Source organism: Hyperolius riggenbachi, chromosome 12 (assembly GCF_040937935.1).
Source record: "Hyperolius riggenbachi isolate aHypRig1 chromosome 12, aHypRig1.pri, whole genome shotgun sequence".
Lineage (NCBI taxonomy): Eukaryota > Metazoa > Chordata > Amphibia > Anura > Hyperoliidae > Hyperolius > Hyperolius riggenbachi.
This window is the reverse complement of record NC_090657.1, coordinates 96,503,380-96,525,625: the sequence shown is the minus strand read 5'-3', so window position 1 is coordinate 96,525,625 and position 22,246 is coordinate 96,503,380. Positions and strand designations below refer to the sequence as shown.

Sequence of the window (22,246 nt, the reverse complement as noted above, 5' to 3'; positions counted from 1 at the left end):
TCGACTTTTATTAGATGTGTTTTTACACATTTGCAAAACGTACGCAAATTTTAATATATGTGAACTCTGCCTGATAGTAAATTTGCATTAATTAGCAATGCACAGTTTTATGTACATTAGTTATTTTTTTATTTTTTGCAATAGATATATTGGAAGCACTTAACTGGCTTCTGGAAGGCAGCATGCAGTAGTTTCTTATTGCTAAGGGGCTAGAAGTTTTCTTTTGAAAAAGCAGATCACCTGACTTAGTCCACCTCCTCCTACTGCATTTCTTGCGGCCATAATTTCTCCCTGCTTAGTGTACAATAAAGCATGTAGCCTTTCCCACATCCTCCTCAGTATGTGTAGAAAAAGGTGTCTCATCACCCTGCCTGCAATAAGAAACCATTTCTCAACGCTGGGGAAGTGTGGGGGATGAGTAAATGCTTTATTACACACTGACCACGGAGAAACTAAATAAGAACTGATGGTAACTTTGCAGAGCTGTAGTGCTGGCCACAAAGAGACAAGAAATACATAGTACACAGTTTAGGAGTATGCCATAACCGTATGACAAATATCCCAGAAATTGCTTTTCTCAACCTAAAACAATTTAAAATAAATAATGTTGCATAGTGCTCCTTAGAGCTTCCCAACCCCAAACGCCCACATATCTTTCACATAACACCATTTCAGCTTATCTTCTGTGGCCATTGAGATTAAAATACTAGATGTGGGATTAAGGTGGCCATACACTTATAGATTTGCAGCAGATTCGACCATCAGATAGATTCCGGTCAGATTTGACATGCATCTGACAGAAATCTATCTGATGTGTGCCACACACTAGGAACAGATTTCCAATAGATTGCAGAATTGAAATCGATCTAAATGCATTATTGGACCGTTAGATCCAATGCAACTCTATGGGCCATCGATCTGCCAGCAGCAGATCAACCTAAATCTTCCATCCTGTCAGATCGATTTGCGGCCAATTTCGATCAATTTGACCTATTGGCTGGTTTGATAGAATCGATTTTCAATCGATCATTTCCTCAGGCCCAGTGCACCGAGCGGTTTTAGCAGCAATCCGCCAACTGCATCCAGCCTGTGAAAACGCTTGGCTAATGTATTTCAATGGGATGGTGCACACCAGTGGTTTGAGGTTTTTAGCAAACCGCAAACATGCCTCCTGCTGCACGTTTGCAGAAGCGTTTCTTTCTCAATGTAAAGTATAGGAAAAACGCAAACCACTTTGGAAAACGCTACATCAGAGCGGTTTTCCAAGTGTTTTTGTTATGGAAGCTGTTCAGTAACAGCTTTTACTGTAACAATATTTGTAATCTGCTACACAAAAACGCTCCCAAAAACGCTAGGCATGTTTAGAAAACGTCTCTAAACATGCCTAGAATCGCTCTGAAATCTGCTCCAAAAACCGCTAGCATTTTGAGGATCTGCTAGAGGTTTTGGTGTGCACTGGGCCTGAGTCAATCGATCGATGGCTGAAATCGATCAGTGTATGGGCTTTGAAGACATATAAAGCAGTTCCTCTGATGCGGAATCCTTTGGTTAGGCAAACATTAGCTCAACATTGCAGAATATGTGGATGGTTTATGGGCCATGAGACTGGTGAGACTCTCACCATGCTTAAAGTGACACTGAAGCGGAAAACAAAATTATGGTATAATGAATTGGTTGTGTAGTACAGATAATTACTAGAACATTAGTAGCAAAGAAAATATTCTCATATTTTTATTTTCAGTTAATATAGTTTTTTTTCAGTTAATAGTTTTTTTTTTATAATATTGCCTCGTTCTCTAATATTTGCAGTTTACACACTATTCAGCATTCTAAATGATTTCACAGAGCAGGCTAGTGAACTTTTAGAACTTTCCCCTACAGAGAAAAAAAAATAAAGTGACAGACACTTGAAAGTCGGAGAGATCAATGGCTCTTTTGCATAGATAACAACTGGAGTTTCTTAGCTCTTCCTGTACTGGAAACCATATTAGACTCATATCTCTGCCCCTAATGTTTTATTTCTTAGCTGTACACTTACAAATCATTATATCATGTTTAATTTCACTTCGGATTCCTGTTAACGTCTACAATCAGCCCCGGGCCGCCCATGAGGCGGGTTCCTCAGGCGGCAAAAGTGGGTGCGGGGGATGGAGGGGGGGGGGGCGCCCACCTAGCCTTGGGGTCAGAGCTAAAGGGGTAGCAGCCAGGAAGGGGGAGCAGTGAGCATAACGGTGGGGAGGGGGGGTCACACGCTCCCCCGTCCGTGCTCCCCCTCTAGCTATTTTAGCTCAATTTAGAGACGGCAGCGTTGGGGGAAGCAATTACTCACTTACTTCCTTACTAAGTATCAGCTAACAGCATATTCACTCAGTTTACCTTATGCAATCCTTAAGTTAAGTTTTCAATCCTTAACCTCCTGAGCGGTATGCCTGACAATGTGTCGGGCATGCCGCTCTAGAGGTTTTAACAAGCTCAGGAGTTACCGGGGTGAAACCTATTAAATTAATTGTAATCAGAACATATTAGCTAGCACTAGGCTAGCTAGTATTGGTGGCCGGCGCCTCCCGATCCCCCCCATCCCGCTGCTTATACATTATCCAGCCTGGATCCAACGATCGCCGCAGACTCCCTGCACAGCTCTGGTCTTCTCTATGTGGAGGATCAGGACTGCGCATGACGTCATGTACGATCCCCCCCTTAGAGAAGAGCAGAGCTGTCCGGGGAGGCTGTGTCGATTGCTGGATCCAGACTGGGTATTGTATAAACGGCTGGGATCAGGGGGTGCCGGCCACCTATATTAGTTACCTTAGTGCCAGCTAATATGTTATGATTACATTTAATCTAATAAGTTTCACCTGGGGGACTCTGAGGCTACAAGACCTCCTGAGCGGCGTAACACTCAGGAGGTTAAAGTATACCTGACCCAAGGCAAAGCTACCTGAGGTAAGCACAGAGTTAGGTTCATGCTGGATTGACATACCTCTATGGGTTGTCCTTTCCACTCCTCATTTCTCCTACTCCCCATAATGACTCCTTGAAAAATGTGACTTTCGGCTAAAGTAAAACTTTCAGACAGGAAGAGGCAGGCTTAACGTATTGTTCCTTCCTATCACCCATCACCCTCCCATTCCCTCATTTTCCCTACCCCATCCACTCCCCTTAAGGCTGTATTCTATCTGGCAGAGGAGGCAACAGGAAGAGTGGAGTGTGTGCACCTCCCCAACCTAGTGCAGGTAAGGATAGCCACAGAGGTAATAACTTAAAGGAATTCCGAGCCGAAGCAAAAAAAAAAAAAAAAATTACCTTAGCTGAATGTCAGACAATGTGCGCTCCCAGGGCTGTAATCCTGCGCAGCCTCAGTACTGCGCAGGCAGAGGAGTTTTAAAGCGGCGATTCTAATCGTCATGAGCTAAGGCGACCTTGGCCCGGGTCGGGGCCACTAATGATAGTTGGATCAACATGACAGAGGGTCTATAAATAGCAAGGGAGGCACGGATAGTCTGCCCTGAGGTCTGACATTCAGCTAAGGTAATTAACTTTTTTTTTCTTTTTTGCTTCGGCTTGTAAGTCTTTTAAAGAACACAACTATCAAAGAAACTGTCATTCTGTAAACCCCACATACCTATAGAGCTTTTAACCAGCAACAATAGAAAGCTTTTCAGAGATCATCACAGCCGGAGTGAAAAAAATGCCTTGTTTACCAGCTGTTTGTAACAATTTGTGTTAGTGTTGATGCTAGAGCCATACCATGTATTTGGGTTCCACTTCTCTGTCACTATTAAAAGAGGAATGATTTACTGTTTGTTTCCGCCCTGCCTGCTTTTTCACAGATCATATGCTGAGGGATTTTTAGATAGAGGATGATCGGAAAAGGACCTGTACTTTTTCCTTACTTGGATGGGTCCCCCGCTCCCCCCTTTCAGAATGAGATCTCCCTGGCTGTAAACTGTTTACTTTAGACTGCTAGGCAGAGAGAGTGAGACACAGGATCAGGGACACAGAGCTGCAGCTGATGTTATTTACACACATTTGAAACTATATATCTGCTATCATTCTGAACACATTTTGCAGGATCACTGCTAGTGAAGATTGTTTCTGTATGCTGGACACAGTACTCCATATTAATGCCCACAGTGAAAGTTGTTCTCTGTAAATGTTATATATTTGTCACATAAGTTACAAAAAGGTGAAGAAAAGCCTTTGTATTCCTATTTGCTAGCAATTACTGGAAATATATGTGGCATTTAGAATTTGTTATATTTGATAGTTGTCCTTTAAGGAATGGATTGGAAGAGAACATTCTCACTGTGAAAACTCATAAGGGCAGGTTATTTAGTAAAATTCCAGGGACAATTCTGATATGTTTAGTCATACGTTTTCATTTGCCTTATCACCATCTTCATGTTAGTGAATTGCAGCCATTCTGTAGTGAAAAGTGGCAGTTACAGGCACTCAGTGTAGCACCCACATGTCAGTGCAGTGTGCTGCACCTCAGGAGTGTGACCACAGATACGTATGCGTAATGCCTGGGATTCCATCTGATTGTTATGGGAAAACCAGGGAAATCTGCACCAAAATGCATGCCAGGAGCTTTGCATTCTTACATGCAGGAATAGAAGTTTATAGCATTAATAATATATTTATGATGTGAATTATATTTATACATAAAATGGATCATGTGTAACATGCTTGATGTATGTGACATCATTTGCAGGAATAAAGAGACATGTCAGTTTCCCTCTATTGTCATTTATCATATTTGCTTCCAGACCTATTCATTTAAAGTGAAAATAAACTGATAAGATGAACTATTGTATTGTTAGCACTAATCATAAAAAGGACGTTGTTACATCTTGAAACCAAAACTAACAATACCATATTCCAAGTACCTATCTCTTTGTGATCTGCTACTGATTTTTTTTTATTCAACTCCCATACAGAGTTATGACGACCCCCTGAACTTATCCTGCAATCAGAAAACATCTCTGTGGCTGTCACAAATCTGACTTTTTCTTAGTTTTCAGGGAAGGACTGTATTGCAGTTTGACTTCATTTAAGCACCAGGTTAGTATATCTTACAATGGAAAAAGATGACTTGGGTAAGTTCTGTGTAGGGTTTGTACTATACATGTAAGTCGATAGCATCTTGCCAAATGCAATTTAAAAAAGGTACTACAGCCAAAATTCCTTCTGCCCGCCCATAGACTTGCCACAAGGTTGGATACAAGAAAGGGTTAATAAGTTTTGTTCCATTTTTGTCCCGAGAGGCTTATTATTGCCACAGTGAAGTCTCCAGGCTGCTGAGATTGTTTATATCGCTGATTACCTGCAGAGGTAGTTGTGTTTTCCTGTCAGCAAAGCTTTCTGATTAAAATGAAAGTTTCCTTATAATGCAGGAGGGGAGCTTCACAGCAGCTGCTGTGAAAGTGTGTGTGGTTTAGTGATGGTAAAGTAGATGCAAATAACTGATGCAAATTTATGCAAATGTTTATGCAAATTTATGCAGCTTATAAATGAACCCATCGAATATTACTTTAGCAGGATTTGATGGATTCATTTTCAAACTGCATAAATTTGCATCTACTTGACCATCGCTAGTGTGGTTATTGTGCTTTTAACCTCCTTGGCGTTACGCCGCTCAGGAGCTTTTGCCAGTTTGTATCCCCATGTAAAATTAATGTGATCTCATGCCTGTAAAACCATTATCTAGCACTAGGCTAGCTAGCTAGCTCAAGTGTCCGGCATCCTCCCGTTTATACATTAGCCAGCCTGGATCCAGGGATCGGCGCAAGGCCAATATGTGCCTTATAGGTTCAATATGCATTATAGGATTTGAAAGATATTTCAGTAACAGTCAGGGAAATTGAAACCCACTGCACCCCTAAAAAAAAACACCAGAATAACCTCATTATCACCCTTACATTACCCAGCCTGGATCCAGCGATCGGCGCAGCCTCCCCGCACAGCTCTGATCTTTACTATGGGGAGGATCGCACAGGACATCATGACGTTGCCGACGTCATGCGCAAACCTGATCCTCCCCATAGAGAGACCGGAGCTGTGCAGGGAGGCTGCGCGATCGCTGGATGGGTTATTAACGGGAAGATTGGGGGGAATCGCAGGCAATCGGGGGGAGCTGGACACTTGTGCTAGCTAAAGGATTTACAGGCATGAGATCACATTCATTATGCATGGGGGACTCCTGAGGCCAGCAAGCAGTATGCCTGACACAGTGACGGGCATACTGCTAAGGAGGTTCATGTATTGAAATAATACAGGGGAGAAACCAGGTGGACAAGCACCCAAATGGGGATAGACGTGTGCTTATGTGGATAGACTCAATGGCCTCAATTCACTAAGATCATGCTGGAGATAATAAGGCAAGAGAAAACTTGCCACCACACAGTGAGAGAGTTATCTTACCTCTTCATTCCTTAAGTTACCTCCTCTGTAGTTAATTTACCTCCTCTGTAGTTATTTTCACATGCAGCTGATTAACAGCCTGTCTTTAACTCTGGAGTTATTTTAAGGATTGGAGAGTTAATTTAAAGACAGAAGAGTTAACTTTAGGCTTGCCTGAGGTAAAATGTTTCCTGAATACTACATGCCTTATCACCATGGTAACAACTCTAGAAGAGTTATTAAAGACAGGAGATAAGTTTAGTGAATTGAGGCCAATAGCCCTTAATGAGTCAAATGAAGTCCAACACGAAGAATCCACAACACTACCTCAATGATGTATAGCTCTTTTAGTCTCACTGTCCTGTGACCGCAGTGAGCTCTACCGGCGAGTACAACGCTGCCTGGGAGATGAGTGGGCTGGAGCAGGAGTGAGGAGAGCTGGGTATGATCTCCAGTACACCCCCAAACGCATAATCACTCATAGAAAAAATGTATTGTAAGAAAGTCTATTTATCTGTATGGATTTATGGACAGTAAGGCTTTATTCACATCTAAAATTGAAATTGTTGACGCCATCAATTTTTAGCGCAATTTTTACCCCCTACCGGCGCTTACTTGCAAGTTGTGATTTTGTGTAAAAGAGCTTTTCAAAGTTCTTTTGCAGAGCGATTTGTTTTTTCCCCTTCCTGACGCAAGTCAGGAAGGGAAAAAACAAATCGCTCTGCAAAAGAACGCAAGTCAGGAAGTGAACTCTTTGACCCGGAAAAGAATAAATACAATGTATTTATTTTTAAAAGCACACTCTGAATATTTGTAACTTCCCTCTTGCATGTACAGCATTATCCCAGTAGCTCACAGTCTACATTGCCAATGCAGAAATCCAGCCCTGCATGTTAAAGGACAACTGAAGTGAGAGGAATACAGAGGCTGCCATATTTATTTCCTTTTAACCTCCTTGGCGGTTAATTTTTTCTGCGAAAATTGCAGAAATCCAATTTTTAAAAAAAAATGTTTATGTTTCATGTAAAGCTACCAGAGTGGTAGCTACATGAAACTCCACTAGAGGGCGCATGTGTCCCTCTAGTTCGATCGTCGCTGGCAACAATAGCAAACAGGGGAACGCTTATATAACGCGCTCCCCTGTTTGGCTTCTCCTGTCGCCATGGCCACGATCGGAATGACATCATGGACGTCAGACGTCTCCGATCCAGCCCATAGCGCTGCCCGGAACTCATTGGTCCGGGCAGCGCAGGGCTCTGGCGGGGGGGGCCCTCTTGCGCCGCTGTGTGCGGGAGATCGCCGCAGAGCGGCGGCGATCAAGCTGTACGCGCGGCTAGCAAAGTGCTAGCTGTGCGTACAGCACTTTACAGGTTGAAAATCGCCCCACCAGGGGCTGAGATCTCCTCCTGCGCGGCATAGCCCGAGCTCAGCTCGGGCTTACCGCCAGGGAGGTTAAACAATACACCTTGCATGACAGTCCAGCTGATTATCTGCCTCTTATTCCTTTAGCTACAGACCCTACATAAGAACGGAGATTGGATGTTTCTGACAAAAAAAAAAATCAGACAAGATTACCTGCCTACTTGTTTCAGGTGTGTGATTCAGACACTACTTCAGCCAAAGAGATCAGCTGAGCAGCCAGGCAACTGGTATTGTTTAAAAGGGAAAAACATACATCAGCCACCATAATCCCTCTCAGTTCAGTTCTTTAACCTGCAGACACTGATGAAGAGACACTCCCCTTTGCTCCTTTGTCCTTTCACCAAATAAGGCACAATGGCCTTGGCTTCACTAAAGGGTGCTAACATAGTTAGCTCGCCTAAAAGCTTTGCACGTACAAACTAGGGTGCTAAGTAGTTTGCATGGGTGTGAAACGTCGCACCGTCCGCGTGCAAAGCACGCTTATCAGGCTATTTTGCATGCGGACGGTGCAACGTTTCGCGCTCAGCGCTAACCTTTGTGCAAGGAAACGCTTGCGTACATATTAGCGCGTGAAGAGTTTTTGCGCCCTAAGTGCTTTTTCACTTGTATGCTAACACTTATCACCCTTAGTGAATCGAGGCCAATATGTGCCTTATAGGTTCAATATGCATTATAGGTTTTGCAAGGTATTTCAGTAACAGTCAGGAAAATTTAAACCCACTGCACCCCTAAAAAAAACACCAGAATAACCTAATTATCACCCTTGCCATTGCCTATGATGCATCTTATGATTTTTTTTTTTCAGTAAGATAATGTTGTAGGGTCCACGGCCCTCTCCAGATTCAAATGTCCTCCACTATACTGCATGTGTGCTTTTTCAATAAGCCTATAGTAAGAAAAAAAAATCACGAAGTAGTGACCAGTGCTATTTAAAATGTTTTATGTAAACAAACTCACAAGAAATATTGCACTCACAGATGAATTTAGAGGTACGTTGCTCTGATTTGCTCCATTCAGCGAGTACTGATTCAGGAACAAGTCAGGCAGCACACGACCCCATAAAGATACAGTAGTTTGCATGGTACATTTGAAGGATTAAATTAAGAGAATCTCTAATGTTAATAGGCTATTGGATTTCAACCTGATCACATTGAAAACAGTAATGTCCTATGTCTGTGACTGCAGTTACACTTTTTTATACAATAAATACAACAAAAATAAAAACCACTTTACATTCATTTCAAGTTACACATGCCTAGATAGTTTTACTGGGGAATAATTAAAAAAAATGTTCAAGTACTTATTTTTCACAATGTAATTTATCAAAAGCATACATTTTATTCCATAACTATTTGTAAATGGTTTATCTGTGTCATTTATAGAAAAGTTCCTTGATTTGATGGACACCTGAACTTAGAGGGATATGGAGGCTGCCATATTTATATCCTTTTATTCAGTGCTCCTTTGCCCCAAGTAATTTATTTCCTTTTTATACAATGCTCCTTTGCCCCAAACTCCTTAACGCCACTGGTCACAGCTCTCCATTCACTAACATTAGAAGGTGTGCACAAGCACCACGTAGTGTTAGTCTATGGAGAGCTTGGACCAGCCAGCAGCTGAGACACAATTGGCCTGCTACAGTATCATTTTCCTAGGCCATAACTATCACTATACTGCATAAAATCGCTGTTCTATGAGGTAAGGCAGTCAAGTACTCACTGCCTAGCCCTGCTGTCACTTTTTACATTTTGCCTTTTGTTGAGCTTTAAGATGTGAAATGCTGAGCGATATGAACTACTACACAAGAAAGGTTAATGACCTAAAGCAGTATTAGTACTGTAAGGGGGTGATATTAGCAGTGCCGGGCAGAGATGAGAGAGGCTCCAGCCAAAGGGCGCAGTGTAGGAGGGGGCGCACAACTCACTCAGCTATCTTTACCCTACTGTGTTTGAAGAAGAGAGAAATAAAAAAGGGGCTACATGGCAGTGCCTGCAAGCCAGATAACTGGAGATTAAGGTGTTGGGGGCCCTGGGGTGCCTCTTAGTCTAATAGCAATCAGTGTGTGACGGCTGGGGTGGGAGGGATGCAACTCTGGTGTCTCAGCCTTGGGTGCTGGAGGACCTTGTCCCGGGACTGGATATTAGGGCACCTAATATGATAAAGGAGCACAATTTTAAAGCAGCTTTTTCTGCATCTGCCCACTAGAGGGAGATTCCACCTTTTTTGAAATCAATGGAAAATAAAGGGTCAGACTCTGAGGTGTGTAGTTAGGGCTGGACAAGGTTCACACTGCAAGGGATTTCTGGCATTTAGCGACACATTACAGCTGTCTAGTGGTAGACAGGTCATGTGTATGCTCGGTGTGTATTCGACCCCACAAGTGGGGCTTGCACTCTTTTGCAGGTAGGCACTAGTCTGTTTTTAAGTAGCGCTGCTCATTTCCTTGCTATGTACTTTTCTCCTATGTTGCTGTCACTTACAGTAGGAAGTAGAAATCTGATAGAAGCGACAGGTTTTGGACTATTCCATCTCTTCATAGGGGATTCTCAACAAGGCTTTTATTCTTTATAAAGATATTCCCTAAAAAGGATTTAAATTAGTTCAAAAGTAGTGTAGCACCTCCTCTGCTGGCCGTTGTATGTGCCTCGGCTGGGTCTGGCAGCACCCCAGATCAATCTTCAATGTGCAGCGATGAAGCTGGCACCATAAGTATTTAACCTCCCTGGCGGTAAGCCCGAGCTGGGCCGATTTGCATAATTTGTTTTTTTTGCTACACGCAGCTATCACTTTGCTAGCTGCGTGTAACCTCCGATCGCCGCCGCTACCCGCCGCTATACCCGTCGCCGCAGCCTCCCCCCCCCCTCCTCCCAGACCCCGTGCGCTGCCTGGCCAATCAGTGCCAGGCAGCGCTGTGGGGTGGATTGGATTCCCCTTTGACGTCACGACGTCATCCCGCCCCGTCGCCATGGCGACGGGGGAAGCCCTCCAAGAGATCCCGTTCTTTGAACGGGATCTCTTGATCTCCGTTCGCCGAAGGCGATCGGAGGGGCTGGGGGGATGCCGCTCAGCAGCGGCTATCATGTAGCGAGTCTCGCTACATGAAAAAAAAATAAAATAAAAAAAGGTATTTGCTGCCCCCTGGCGGATTTTAACAAACCGCCAGGGAGGTTAAATGCTCTTTTATTGATTAAAGTTGCTTGACTTGCAGCTTAGCTTGAGAAAGGAGTGTTGCTATAATGGCTGACAAGCAACTTTAATCAATAAAAAAGCATTTAAATACTTATGGTGCCGGCTTCATCGCTACACACTAAAGAGGATTTAAACAATGATGCTGGCCAGCCTCCCTGCTCGCTACACAGTTTTTTGGCAGTTGGACAGAGTAAAGTGCTTTTGAAAATAAATAAATCCCTGAGAATCCCCCATGAAGAGATGGACTAGTCCAAAACCTGTTGCATCTGTCAGATTCCTACTACCTAGTGTAAGTGACAGCAACATAGGAGAAAAGTAATTTATGGCTCATTCTACGCTGGAAAAAAAAAAACATACTGCTTATTTGTATATGTTTGCACATACCATAGTGCCCCTTTAAACTTCATTGCAATCAGTAGCCGATAACCCCTTTCCCACGAAAAGTCTTTACTTTTTCTCAAATAGATAATGAGGGGGTCTCTATGGCTAATATTGTGGTGAACCCCTCTCACAGTATGTTGTCATGACCAAGGTTCTGACATTTCCTACAATGCAACAGGGTTCACAGACAGCAAACTAACATCTTTTTACAGCTGCCAATCAAGCAATATCTCCCTCTGTGCATAAAAATCTCAGGACATTCCGCACAGATCACCTGGCAAATTAAAGATGTCACCACCAGTGATACATTTCAGAATGTAAATTGGGGACTAAATAATCTATACATGAATATTGTAAATAATCAGCCATTTTATTCATGATGTTATTTTCCCTATAGTTCCTCTTTAAATCACCAAAGCTGCACACTTTTATAGACTGGCTTCCTCACTATAAACCATTGTCCTGACCAGTGCTAAAACTAAGAAGCTGATCTACAATAATATCTATAACTCTATAAATCAAGAATAATAAATAAGCCAACATTTATTTATTTAGAAAAGGAGCAAATACTATAAACTTTAACTTCATGGTCACACTTAACATTTACAAATGGGCTCCCTTGTATTATTAAATGGCTTTTTGGCTAGCATTTCATTTTTCTAATGAAAGTACACACCACTGATGCAGAGCAACCTCATCCAGCAGCCCTGATTGATTAGCAACAGGATAGTGTGCCATACAGCTCCAATAAAGAGGAGAGTTGTAATTGGAGGGCAAATCATGAGAATCCTGCAATCAGGGAGGCGGAGTCTACAGAAGTAGGACTCAACCCAGCAACGACCCAATGTGCGGTGTAAGCACATCCAAAAATTGAGGATCCAGCATTTTAATGTTACAAGATTGTAAACACTGTGTTAATGAGTACATTTAGGTCGTATTCACAGTGGGACGTTATGGTCGCACGTTAAAGTCTTAACGCAGCTTACCGCACTGCAATGCTAATCCTATGGACCGTTCACAGTGCGACGTTAAAGTCGCATTCAAAAACTGTTGCATTGTGGTAACTCACTGCTTGCAGACACACTTAAGGCAGACACATTGCGTCTTTAAAGTCGCATTAAAACGCCACGTCTCACTGTGAATACAGCCTAAACCACTCTTACATATTTTCAGTTAAGTGTACTCTGCAACTTCCTAACGCCAATTGGCGCCCGCAATGTGGCTCCCCTGGATTGCCTAACGCCGATTGGCGTCAAGTCCTGGGGGCGGAGATTAGCAGGGAATGTGCGCAATCAATCCCTGCTGAGACGCGGAGCTCAGTCATCAGCCTGTCGGCTCGCGATAGCGGCTGGCAGGCTGCCAAAGAAGAAAAAAATATGTACAGCGCTGCAAACTCCTGCAGTGCTGTGCAGGGGACAGCTGTGTCACTGAGACCCTGGGCGTATTTACCTCTGGATTCTTATAAGGCTTCCCCCATCCCAGCTCTATCAACTGACGAACATCCAGCTCCAGGATCATAACAATCCTGTGAGCCACGCGCAGGCGCAGTAGCTGCTTTTGTTAGTGCTCAGGTGTAAATAGCCGAGCCCGATTGGATCCGTTCCACTGCGCAGGCATGCGGTATCGGCGCAGTAGAGCCCGTGCGAGGCTCTCACAGGATTGGCATGATCCTGGAGCCCGGCATCGCTGACAAGCCATTCGGCGGCTGACAGTGCTGGAAAGGAGGGACGGAGGAGGACAGGAGAAGCCTCATTAGGATCCAGAAGCTTCTCCTCCCAAGGTAAGTACCCCATAGGGGCACTTTTTTTCTTACATATTCTAAGTTTCACAGTAAATGCTTTACAGGGCGATACTACCCATTTTCTATATATTAAAATAATATTGCCGGACCACCTACTGGCTTATCCACATATTGGAAAAAGGAGAATAGCTATGGTTGCTGGATCCGCTATACTACAACTTGGAGGTATGCAAAATGAAGAATTTGCACTCCATACCGTATTGTAATGGATGCAGAGGTGACACTTTCACTGGTGACTTCCTGGGCTCGCCCCATCTCTGAGGCCGTTACAAAGAGGTCTTATCTGTTATATTTTGTCCTATAGAACATATATTACTGAAAATGCAGATAAAAGGTAGAAACTGGAGGAATGGACCAGAAAGTATTCATGGTTTTGGACTTTCCTGGCTGCTCCAGGAATCCTATTCAAAACAATGTTAACCTATTTAAACAAACAGTTTAAACTTTCTAAAATGTATACATCCTAATACAAATGAATGAGAGCTTTCCGAAAAAAATAAAAAAAAAAATATTTAGCAATAAAAATAGTACAAACGGTTTGAGAAACAAAAATAGCTTAAAGTCCCATCATAGCTGAGATGTCCAGGTTAAAAATTCTGCTGCCTCCGTTTCTTGGACTCAATGGCTTCCAATATAGGTTGTCGCTTGGCTTGGTACTTTTGATGGATATCATCAATTTCCTTGTTCATCATTGGATCCAATTCATTCAGTCTCTTCTGCAGCTCAACTGCACTCCATCCTTTCAGCTGTGAATAAATAGAGCAGTGGTCAGCAGTTATTCTTGAGAGATATAGTTAAAAGGTAAAAGTTTACACAGTGGCAAGGTAGACCACTCATGTCTACCCCATTTTTCTTCATGTAGTGAGAGAGAGTGTGATCTACTTACACAGAGCTATTTAGTCACTGAGATCACTGCACCACACATAGCCAACATGTGTTTTGGGACTTAACTACTAATGGTAATGGTATACACCTGCAGAGATGTGATTAGTTACAATTCTATGGCCCTGTTCACAGTACGGTGTTGTATGGGCAGTGAGCTGACCAGCAGAATTATGGTGTGTACACACTTAAAAGATAAATGAAAGATATCAGACCAATTTTACCCCCTTCCATGTAGTATGAGAGCCATACTCTACACAGTCTATTCTATGGATCGGAACTCCCCATCAGATAAAAATCTTTGCAAGATGATGTGCACAAAGATGCTGTACACATTCAAAAGATCAGTATCTGCAAAATATCCGTCCCTGCAAAATGCATTCATAGTCTATGATATCTGCAGATCCTCATACACACCTTGTTTAATAGACTTCATCTGCATATCTGACACTCATCTGCAGATCTGAAAAACCATCCTGGTGGATCTGATTTGCAGATGATCTGCAGATGAATGTCTGTTAAACAAGGTGTGTATGAGGATCTGCAGCTATCATAGACTATGAATGCATTTTGCAGGAACAGATCTTTTGCAGATAATGATCTCGCGTTCCCAGCCTGTCGGCGGCTGTTGCCGAAACCGGAAGTGGCTGCCGGCGGGGACACGAGGATCGGAGGGACACGGCGAGGGCAGCGGACAGCTGCAGGGGGCTATTGGAAGCTCCAGGTGAGTAAAACATTTTTTTTTTTACTTAAGGATCACTTTAAAAATTCTTTCAACAAAAAACTGCCACCAATTATTGAGGACATGTAGCCAAAGTTGACTGTACACACTACAGCAACCAATTATGAGGTTAGTACTTTGTTGAGCTAGGTGAGCTAAGGGAGTATCCTTTAAACGCTGCAATGACAAATGCCAACAAACTATCAGCACTTAAGAGTCTGTCTTGATGCAGCACAGACACAGACTAGGGGTTAGTATTTTTTTTTTTTTTTTTAAAGCTAGTGGCTTTCATTTGCTAAAAAACAAGCATTTCTTGCATTCCCACTCCAGAAGAACACAGTCACTTCCACAAATCCTCTCCTTATTCTTGGTTCTATGCACTGCGCTGTTCCAATTTTTGGGAAAATGGACATATCTAGACAGAAAAGAAACGCTCCATAGTGCATTACCATAAAATAACTTTATTCGCAAGACAATTTGGTACTTACAAAATATGCAGATAAACTTCGCTCATCAGCGGTGAGGCCAACCGCTTGACACCCCGGCGCCAGTTGCACACACACTGTGGCAGCAGCACAATCTCCGGTAACCCTGGAGCTCGTCTCATGAGAGGATGGGCGGGGCCTAGTGTCGGCATGCGTGTGATGTCAATTGCGTTTCGGCGCTCTGCGCCTTCATCAGAACGCATAATGACGTCACACACACACCGACACTAGGCCCTGCCCATTCATTCGCAAGAAGAGCTCCAGGGTCACCAGACACCGCGCTGCTGGCCACAGCGTGTGTGCAACAGCCACCGGGGTGTCAAGCGGTTGGCCTCACCGCTGATAAGCGAAGTTTATCTGCATATTTTGTAAGTACCAAATTGTCTTGCGAATAAAGTTATTTTATGGTAATGCACTATGGAGCGCTCTTTTTCTGTCTAGATGTGTCCGCTTTCATTTGCTAGCATATCTCTCACTTCCTGGGTCAGTGGTGATTTGAATGCTAGAATTCTTTTTGCTCACGACTGGAACCATTGCACTCTGGGAAGTGAGATTCCAACGTAAAATCTGTTTAGGCAGCACTGTCTTCATGAACTCTCGCATCTTGTCAACTTACAGCTTATTCTAAAATACCTTGCTGCCCCTTTGTTGAAGACCTGACAGCTGACGGGAACACAGATATCACTGGTGCGCCTTTCTGATGACCTTGATGCTATCTACACATGGATTGTGTTTATAATAAGCCTGATTGATCTAAAGGAGGAAACAAATATCCCAACAGGAGCCCGTACTGAGCTGGAGCAAAGATTTTACAGCATATTGATCCCTGACTTTAGACCTGCTGTATCTGATTACAGCATTGGCTCCTCTACTGAAGAGAATAAATGGTTTTTAGCATGAAACAACTTAGATATCTACCAGGGAAAATTCTATCTTCTCGTATATCTTGATAAATGACTGTTTCCAGGAATATTGGAGATAATTCCAGCAGGGTCAGGTCTATTCAACCTTTCAGAGCTGCAGATTGTGTAGCATAACTCCGTGCCAGAAAATGTGAGATGAAGAATGGAATCTAAATTCCCAACTTTATTATTCAGTTTCCCCCTTACGCCTATGCAGGTTTTTGACTGAATAAAGGAATATGGGTTTTGCATGTAGCCCTTGTCGGAGCCATATGTGGAATGAAATGTCCATAGACACATTTAGGGCCTTTTTTCCACTATATCAGTTGCTGTCAGTTAAAGATGAAAAATGACATGACAACTGACGTGCAAGGTAATGTCCATGTTTGCCTACGGCTCAGTTCAACCATACGTGTTTTAACAGAAAGCTTAAAGTTTTCCAGCGTCTAGTGTGAAAGCAGCCTTAGGCTAGGAGCACACTAGGCAGAATTGCTAGAGTTGCACAAAACACATGTCTATCTGCATAAAAATGCATATCTCTGCACTTTACAGTGTTCGATTTCCTTACGCACAACGAGCTGCATTTTTTCTCAAAAACACACATAATGTATATCAATGAATATGCAGAGGACTGGGTTTTTTTTCATGTGATTTTGTATTAAATATAATACTGTATTTTAGATCATTGAAAAATGCAAATGCACCAAAAATGCAAATGCATACAAAAATGCCCCCAAAATGTAGAAAACAGTTTTCTGCACTGCCCAGTGGGCTCCTAACCACAGGGCCCTTTCGTACTGTGGCTGTGTCTAATGAAAATCTAGGCAGGAGTTCATACTCCCCAATTGCGGTATGCTGCACTAGAAGTGCCCTATCTAACGCGCTTCCATACCTACGTTACCGCATGGATCCTGCGGCGATCTGCTTTGGGCCGGTAGTCATGTAAGTCTACGGTAACGCACGCAACTTTAAAAAAAACAGCCGCAATGATCTGCATCACGCATGTGCGGAAGCATATTTTAGAAATACGCTTCCGCTCACGTCATCAATTGCCAAACAGGAAGTGAGCGTTGCTTCCTGCTTGGCGGGAGGTGAGACGGGGAATACCGCAAAGTAACGCGGTATTCTCCAAAGGTCTGTTTCTGGCGGTGCGGCACGACCAATATGCAGTGTGAAAGGGGCCTCAGGGCCTCTGTATGCAGCTGCCCTGACTATATGTGAACTACAGCTGCATTGTGGATTTCCAAATGCAGCATTTCCTAAAGTTCTGCATTTAAAAAAATATAGTAAATGTATAGAAAGCAGAGAGTGAATGCAGCACAACCAGGGTAAAAGGCCATATTGTAGTTTGTACAGAATTTATACATACTGGCCCTGAGTGTTGTTTCACCACTGAGGGGGTTTTACCCCTTGAGCACCAGAGCAATTTTCATCTTTCAGGGCTCCTTCCATTCGTTCGCAAATAACTTTATCACTACTAATCAAATCTATATCTTGTTTTTTTCCGCCACCAATTAGGCTTTCTTTGGAATGTTTTTATGGTGCTCTTGGTGGTGGACATAAGTGAATCTGCGCTGAAGTATTTTATTCTACAATGGTACATTATGCTAAGAATTATTTTATAAGTGGCTGAATAGAGTACTGGTTAAGGGCACTGCCTTTGACATGGGAGACCAGCAGTGGCGTAGCTAAGGAGCTGTGGGCCCCGATGCAAGTTTTACAATGGGGCCCCCCAAGCAATCAATACATAACAATTGATACGGCGCACCAAAATCTGCCAATGGCAACTACAGTGTCAGAGGTGCAAGAAGAAGATGGGGAACAGTTTGTTAATGATTACCACTATTCATAGTATCTATAGAAGTGATTATTATGAGCACAGGACCAATAGAGAGCTAATACTGTAGTTGAGGAAGGGCCCTTTGGGGCCCCTCTGACTCAAGGGCCCCGATGCGGTCGCTACCTCTGCACCCCCTATTGCTACGCCCCTGGAGACCAGGGTTAGATCCTGGCTAGGGTCAGTACCTATTCAGTAAGGAGTTCAAGGCAAGACTCCCTAACACTGCAGGGTGGCCTCCTGAGCGCGTCCCAGTGGCTGCAGCTCTTGAGCGCTTTGAGTCCAACAGGAGAAAAGCGCTATACAAATGTTCGGATTATTATAATGGCCGAAAACTGAAAAATGATTGTCCAATATTTTTCCCATTAAAAAAAAAAAAAAAAAAAAGTTCGTTTTTAAATAATACATGCTACCTTAATTAAATCCACATTTTATTTGTCCGTTTGTCGTGGTTATTACACCATTTAAATTATGTCCCTATCACAATGTCGGGTGCCAATATTTTATTGGAAAATAAAGGTGCAATTTCTTAGTTTTGCGTCCATCACTATTTAAGCCTAGAATTTAAAAAAAAAAAAATAACAGTAATATACCCTCTTGACATACATATTAAAAAAGTTTAGTCCCTAATGCAAGGAAGGAGTTCATTTTAAATGTAATTCTGGGTCTTTTATTAAAACAAATTGTATGTAGGTGTACTTTTACCTCTTGTCCACAAGATGTCCTCAGTCTTTTTTTTATGCGTCCTGTAAGCATTGTAAGAAGCGAACCGCGGATGTGAAACTTTTTTTTTTTTTAAGAGTGATCGCATTGAAGCCAGCGATCGCTGTAACAGGACTTAGATCAATATTCAATAATGGTTCATTGATCTCCGGTTGAATGGGGCGGCGCTGTGAACGAGCGACTGAGCATGCGCACGAGTGAGCGGGAGCACGGACAGCGGTGGGGCTGTGTATGTCTACTCCCCAGACGCAGAAGTGAAGTCTGGCGAGGTATAGATATACTGTCCCTGGGCGCTGAAGTGGTTAACATCAGGGGCTTAACTAGAAGGCCCTGGGCCCAACTGCAAGAATTTGAGCACCCCCCCCCCCCGGGGGCCCACTCATGGCCGTTTTTGGGGGGGGCAGGAGGGGTCGCAGCATGAGGGAAAAGCTTTGCACATCAGCAGGGAGAGGGGAAAGTCCCTTACCTTGGGCTCTCCCCTCTGCGCTCCCCCTCCTGCATCTACAGTGGCTTGCAAAAGTATTCGGCCCCCTTGAAGTTTTCCACATTTTGTCACATTACTGCCACAAACATGAATCAATTTTTTGGGAATTCCACATGAAAGACCAATACAAAGTGGTGTACACGTGAGAAGTGGAACAAAAATCATACATGATACAAAACATTTTTTACAAATAAATAACTGCAAAGTGGGGTGTGCGTAATTATTCAGTGCCCTTTGGTCTGGCAGTCAGTTGCCCATAGACATTGCCTGATGAGTGGTAATGACTAAATAGAGTGCACCTGTGTGTAATCTAATGTCAGTACAAATACAGCTGCTCTGTGACGGCCTCAGAGGTTGTCTAAGAGAATATTGGGAGCAACAACACCATGAAGTCCAAAGAACACACCAGACAGGTCAGGGATAAAAGTCATTGCGAAATTTCAAGCAGGCTTAGGCTACAAAAAGATTTCCAAAGCCTTGAACATCCCCCACAGAGCACTGTTCAAGTGATCATTCAGAAAAGGAAGGAGTATGGCACAACTGTAAACCTACCAAGACCAGGCAGTTCACCTAAACTCACGGGCCGAACAAGGAAAGCGCTGATCAGAAATGCAGTCAAGAGGCCCATGGTGACTCTGGATGAGCTGCAGGGATCTACAGCTCAGGTGGGGGAATCTGTCCATAGGACAACTATTAGTTGTGCACTGCACATAGTTGGCCTTTATGGAAGAGTGGCAAGAAGAAAGTCATTGTTAACAGAAAAGCATAAGAAGTCCTGTTTACTGTGTCTCCCACATGGCATGTGGCAAACTGCAAACATGTGGAAGAAGGTGCTCTGGTCAGATGAGACCAAAATGGAACTTTTTGGCCAAAATGCAAAACGCTATGTGTGGTGGAAAACTAACACTGCACATCACTCTGAACACACCATCCCCACTGTCAAATATGGTGGTGGCAGCATCATGCTCTGGGAGTGCTTCTCTTCAGCAGGGACATAGAAGCTGTTCAGAGGTGATGGGAAGATGGATGGAGCCAAATACAGGGAAATCTTGGAAGAAAACCTCTTGGAGTCTGCAAAAGACATGAGACTGGGGCGGAGGTTCACCTTCCAGCAGGACAACAACCCTAAACATAAAGCCAGGGAAACAATGGAATGGTTTACAACAAAACATATCCATGTGTTAGAATGGCCCAGTCAAAGTCCAGATCTAAATCTAATCGAGAATCTGTGGCAAGATCTGAAAACTGCTGTTCACAAATGCTGTCCATGTAATCTGACTGAGCTGGAGCTGTTTTGCAAAGAAGAATGGGCAAGGATTTCAGTCTCTAGATGTGCAAAGCTAGTAGAGACATACCCTAAAAGACTGGCAGCTGTAATTGCAGCAAAAGGTGGTTCTACCAAGTATTGACTCAGGGGGCTGAATAATTACGCGCACCCCACTTTGCAGCTATTTGTAAAAAATTTTTTGGAATCATGTATGATTTTCGTTACACTTCTCACGTGTACACCACTTTGTGTTGGTCTTTCACGTGGAATTCCAATAAAATTGATTCATGTTTGTGGCAGTAATGTGACAAAATGTGGATAACTTCAAGGGGGCCGAATACTTTTGCAAGCCATCAGCGGCGGCAGCAGCTATAAACACTGCCATTCACCACCGGAGGTCTCCAAGTTGCAAGGGCTTCTCCGATCTGCAAGGGATTCACATTACTTCCTGTTAAAACAGGAAGTAATGTGAAGCCCTTGCAGAATGCAGATCGGCAACCTCCGTGGTGAATGGAGGTAATTATAGCTGCTGCCGCTTAGATAGATGCAGGAGGGGAGCGCTGAGAGGAGAGCCCGAGGTGAGGGAGGGGGGGGGGGGACTGTCCCCCCTCCTCGCTGATGTGCAAAGCCTACCTATTTGGGCTCCATTTTAAGCATATTAAGTAAATGTAGGGTTTGCCTTTTATCCATAAAAATTATTTATTTTATCCTGCATAGAAAATTAAAACTGATATAGTACAGTTTTAAATTACACTCCACAGGACTTTAAATTATAAAAATATAAAAGAAAAGAAAAGTGATGATAAACAGCATTTCGATTTTTCAGACACGCCAGAGGTGGGTATAATGCAATTAAAGATGATATTATGTAGTGTTAAACAAATTTCTATTGAGTCCATATTGCTTAATTCTGAGACACAATGTTCTATACAAAGCAGATGAACGTACAAGTTATAAGTTATAATTTGCTTACAGGAGAATAATATCTCAGCTCAAGAGCTTGAAATCCCCAGGTAACAAAGTCCATTCCTTTAATCCTGGACCTGCAGGTGCCTGATTTGATAAAACACTTAAAGTTTAAAAAGGAGAGGTAGTTTAAAAAAGTGAGTAGTCTTTTCTATGCTGCAGAAAATGGCCAGCAATAACTGGAAGTGTACAATTTATTAACAACTTTGGGACCACTGATAGTTAAAACTACGCTACACTTGAGGCTGCCTAAGGGCCCTTTTCCACTGCACAGCGATTCAGCAATGTAGGTTTTGCATTTAACATAGGAATTGCGGTAGGTATTTTCCACTACCGTGATTCGAATTTGTGCAACGCACGATTGTGTTCAGGATAGATTTTTACCGCGATTTTGCTATGCACGTGCATTGCGTATGCAAAATCGAGATTGCGTAAAAAAATTTGTGACCAAAAGCAATTGCTAGCGTTTAGCGCTTGTGATTGCGATTACTAGTGGAAAAGGGCCCTAAGCCTGCTGTGGTGTTAAAACTAGTTTTAACGCCACGCGATCGCACGTCCCAGTCAGTACAAAACTCCCACGGACGCTGCAAGCCACTCACAGGGACCAGAGCCCTTTTTTTCATTCTTTACTTCCTGGTGCGACCATCCAGTTCCTGCAACACAGTACCTGGAACTCCTGAGCAGGGACGGCCGTCTTCCCGCAGGCTATGATAGTAGTTGCAAAAATTCTTGCACCCCACCTTTGTAAGTACCGTATATATTCTAAACCTCCCACCCATCTTAT

General features: G+C 43.2%; 1 protein-coding gene across 1 annotated transcript in view; it reads right to left on the bottom strand.

The window, feature by feature from the left end:
• Positions 1 to 8,747: 8,747 nt before the first annotated feature.
• The window catches only part of LOC137542559 (serine/threonine-protein kinase 4-like), a 151,094-nt gene continuing 137,595 nt past the window's right edge, over positions 8,748 to 22,246 (bottom strand). Inside the window, exon 11 of the mRNA XM_068264572.1 lies at positions 8,748 to 13,941. Coding sequence (XP_068120673.1) covers positions 13,783 to 13,941 — 159 coding nt within the window. The 3' untranslated portion in view covers positions 8,748 to 13,782. The remainder of the gene's footprint in view (positions 13,942 to 22,246) is intronic.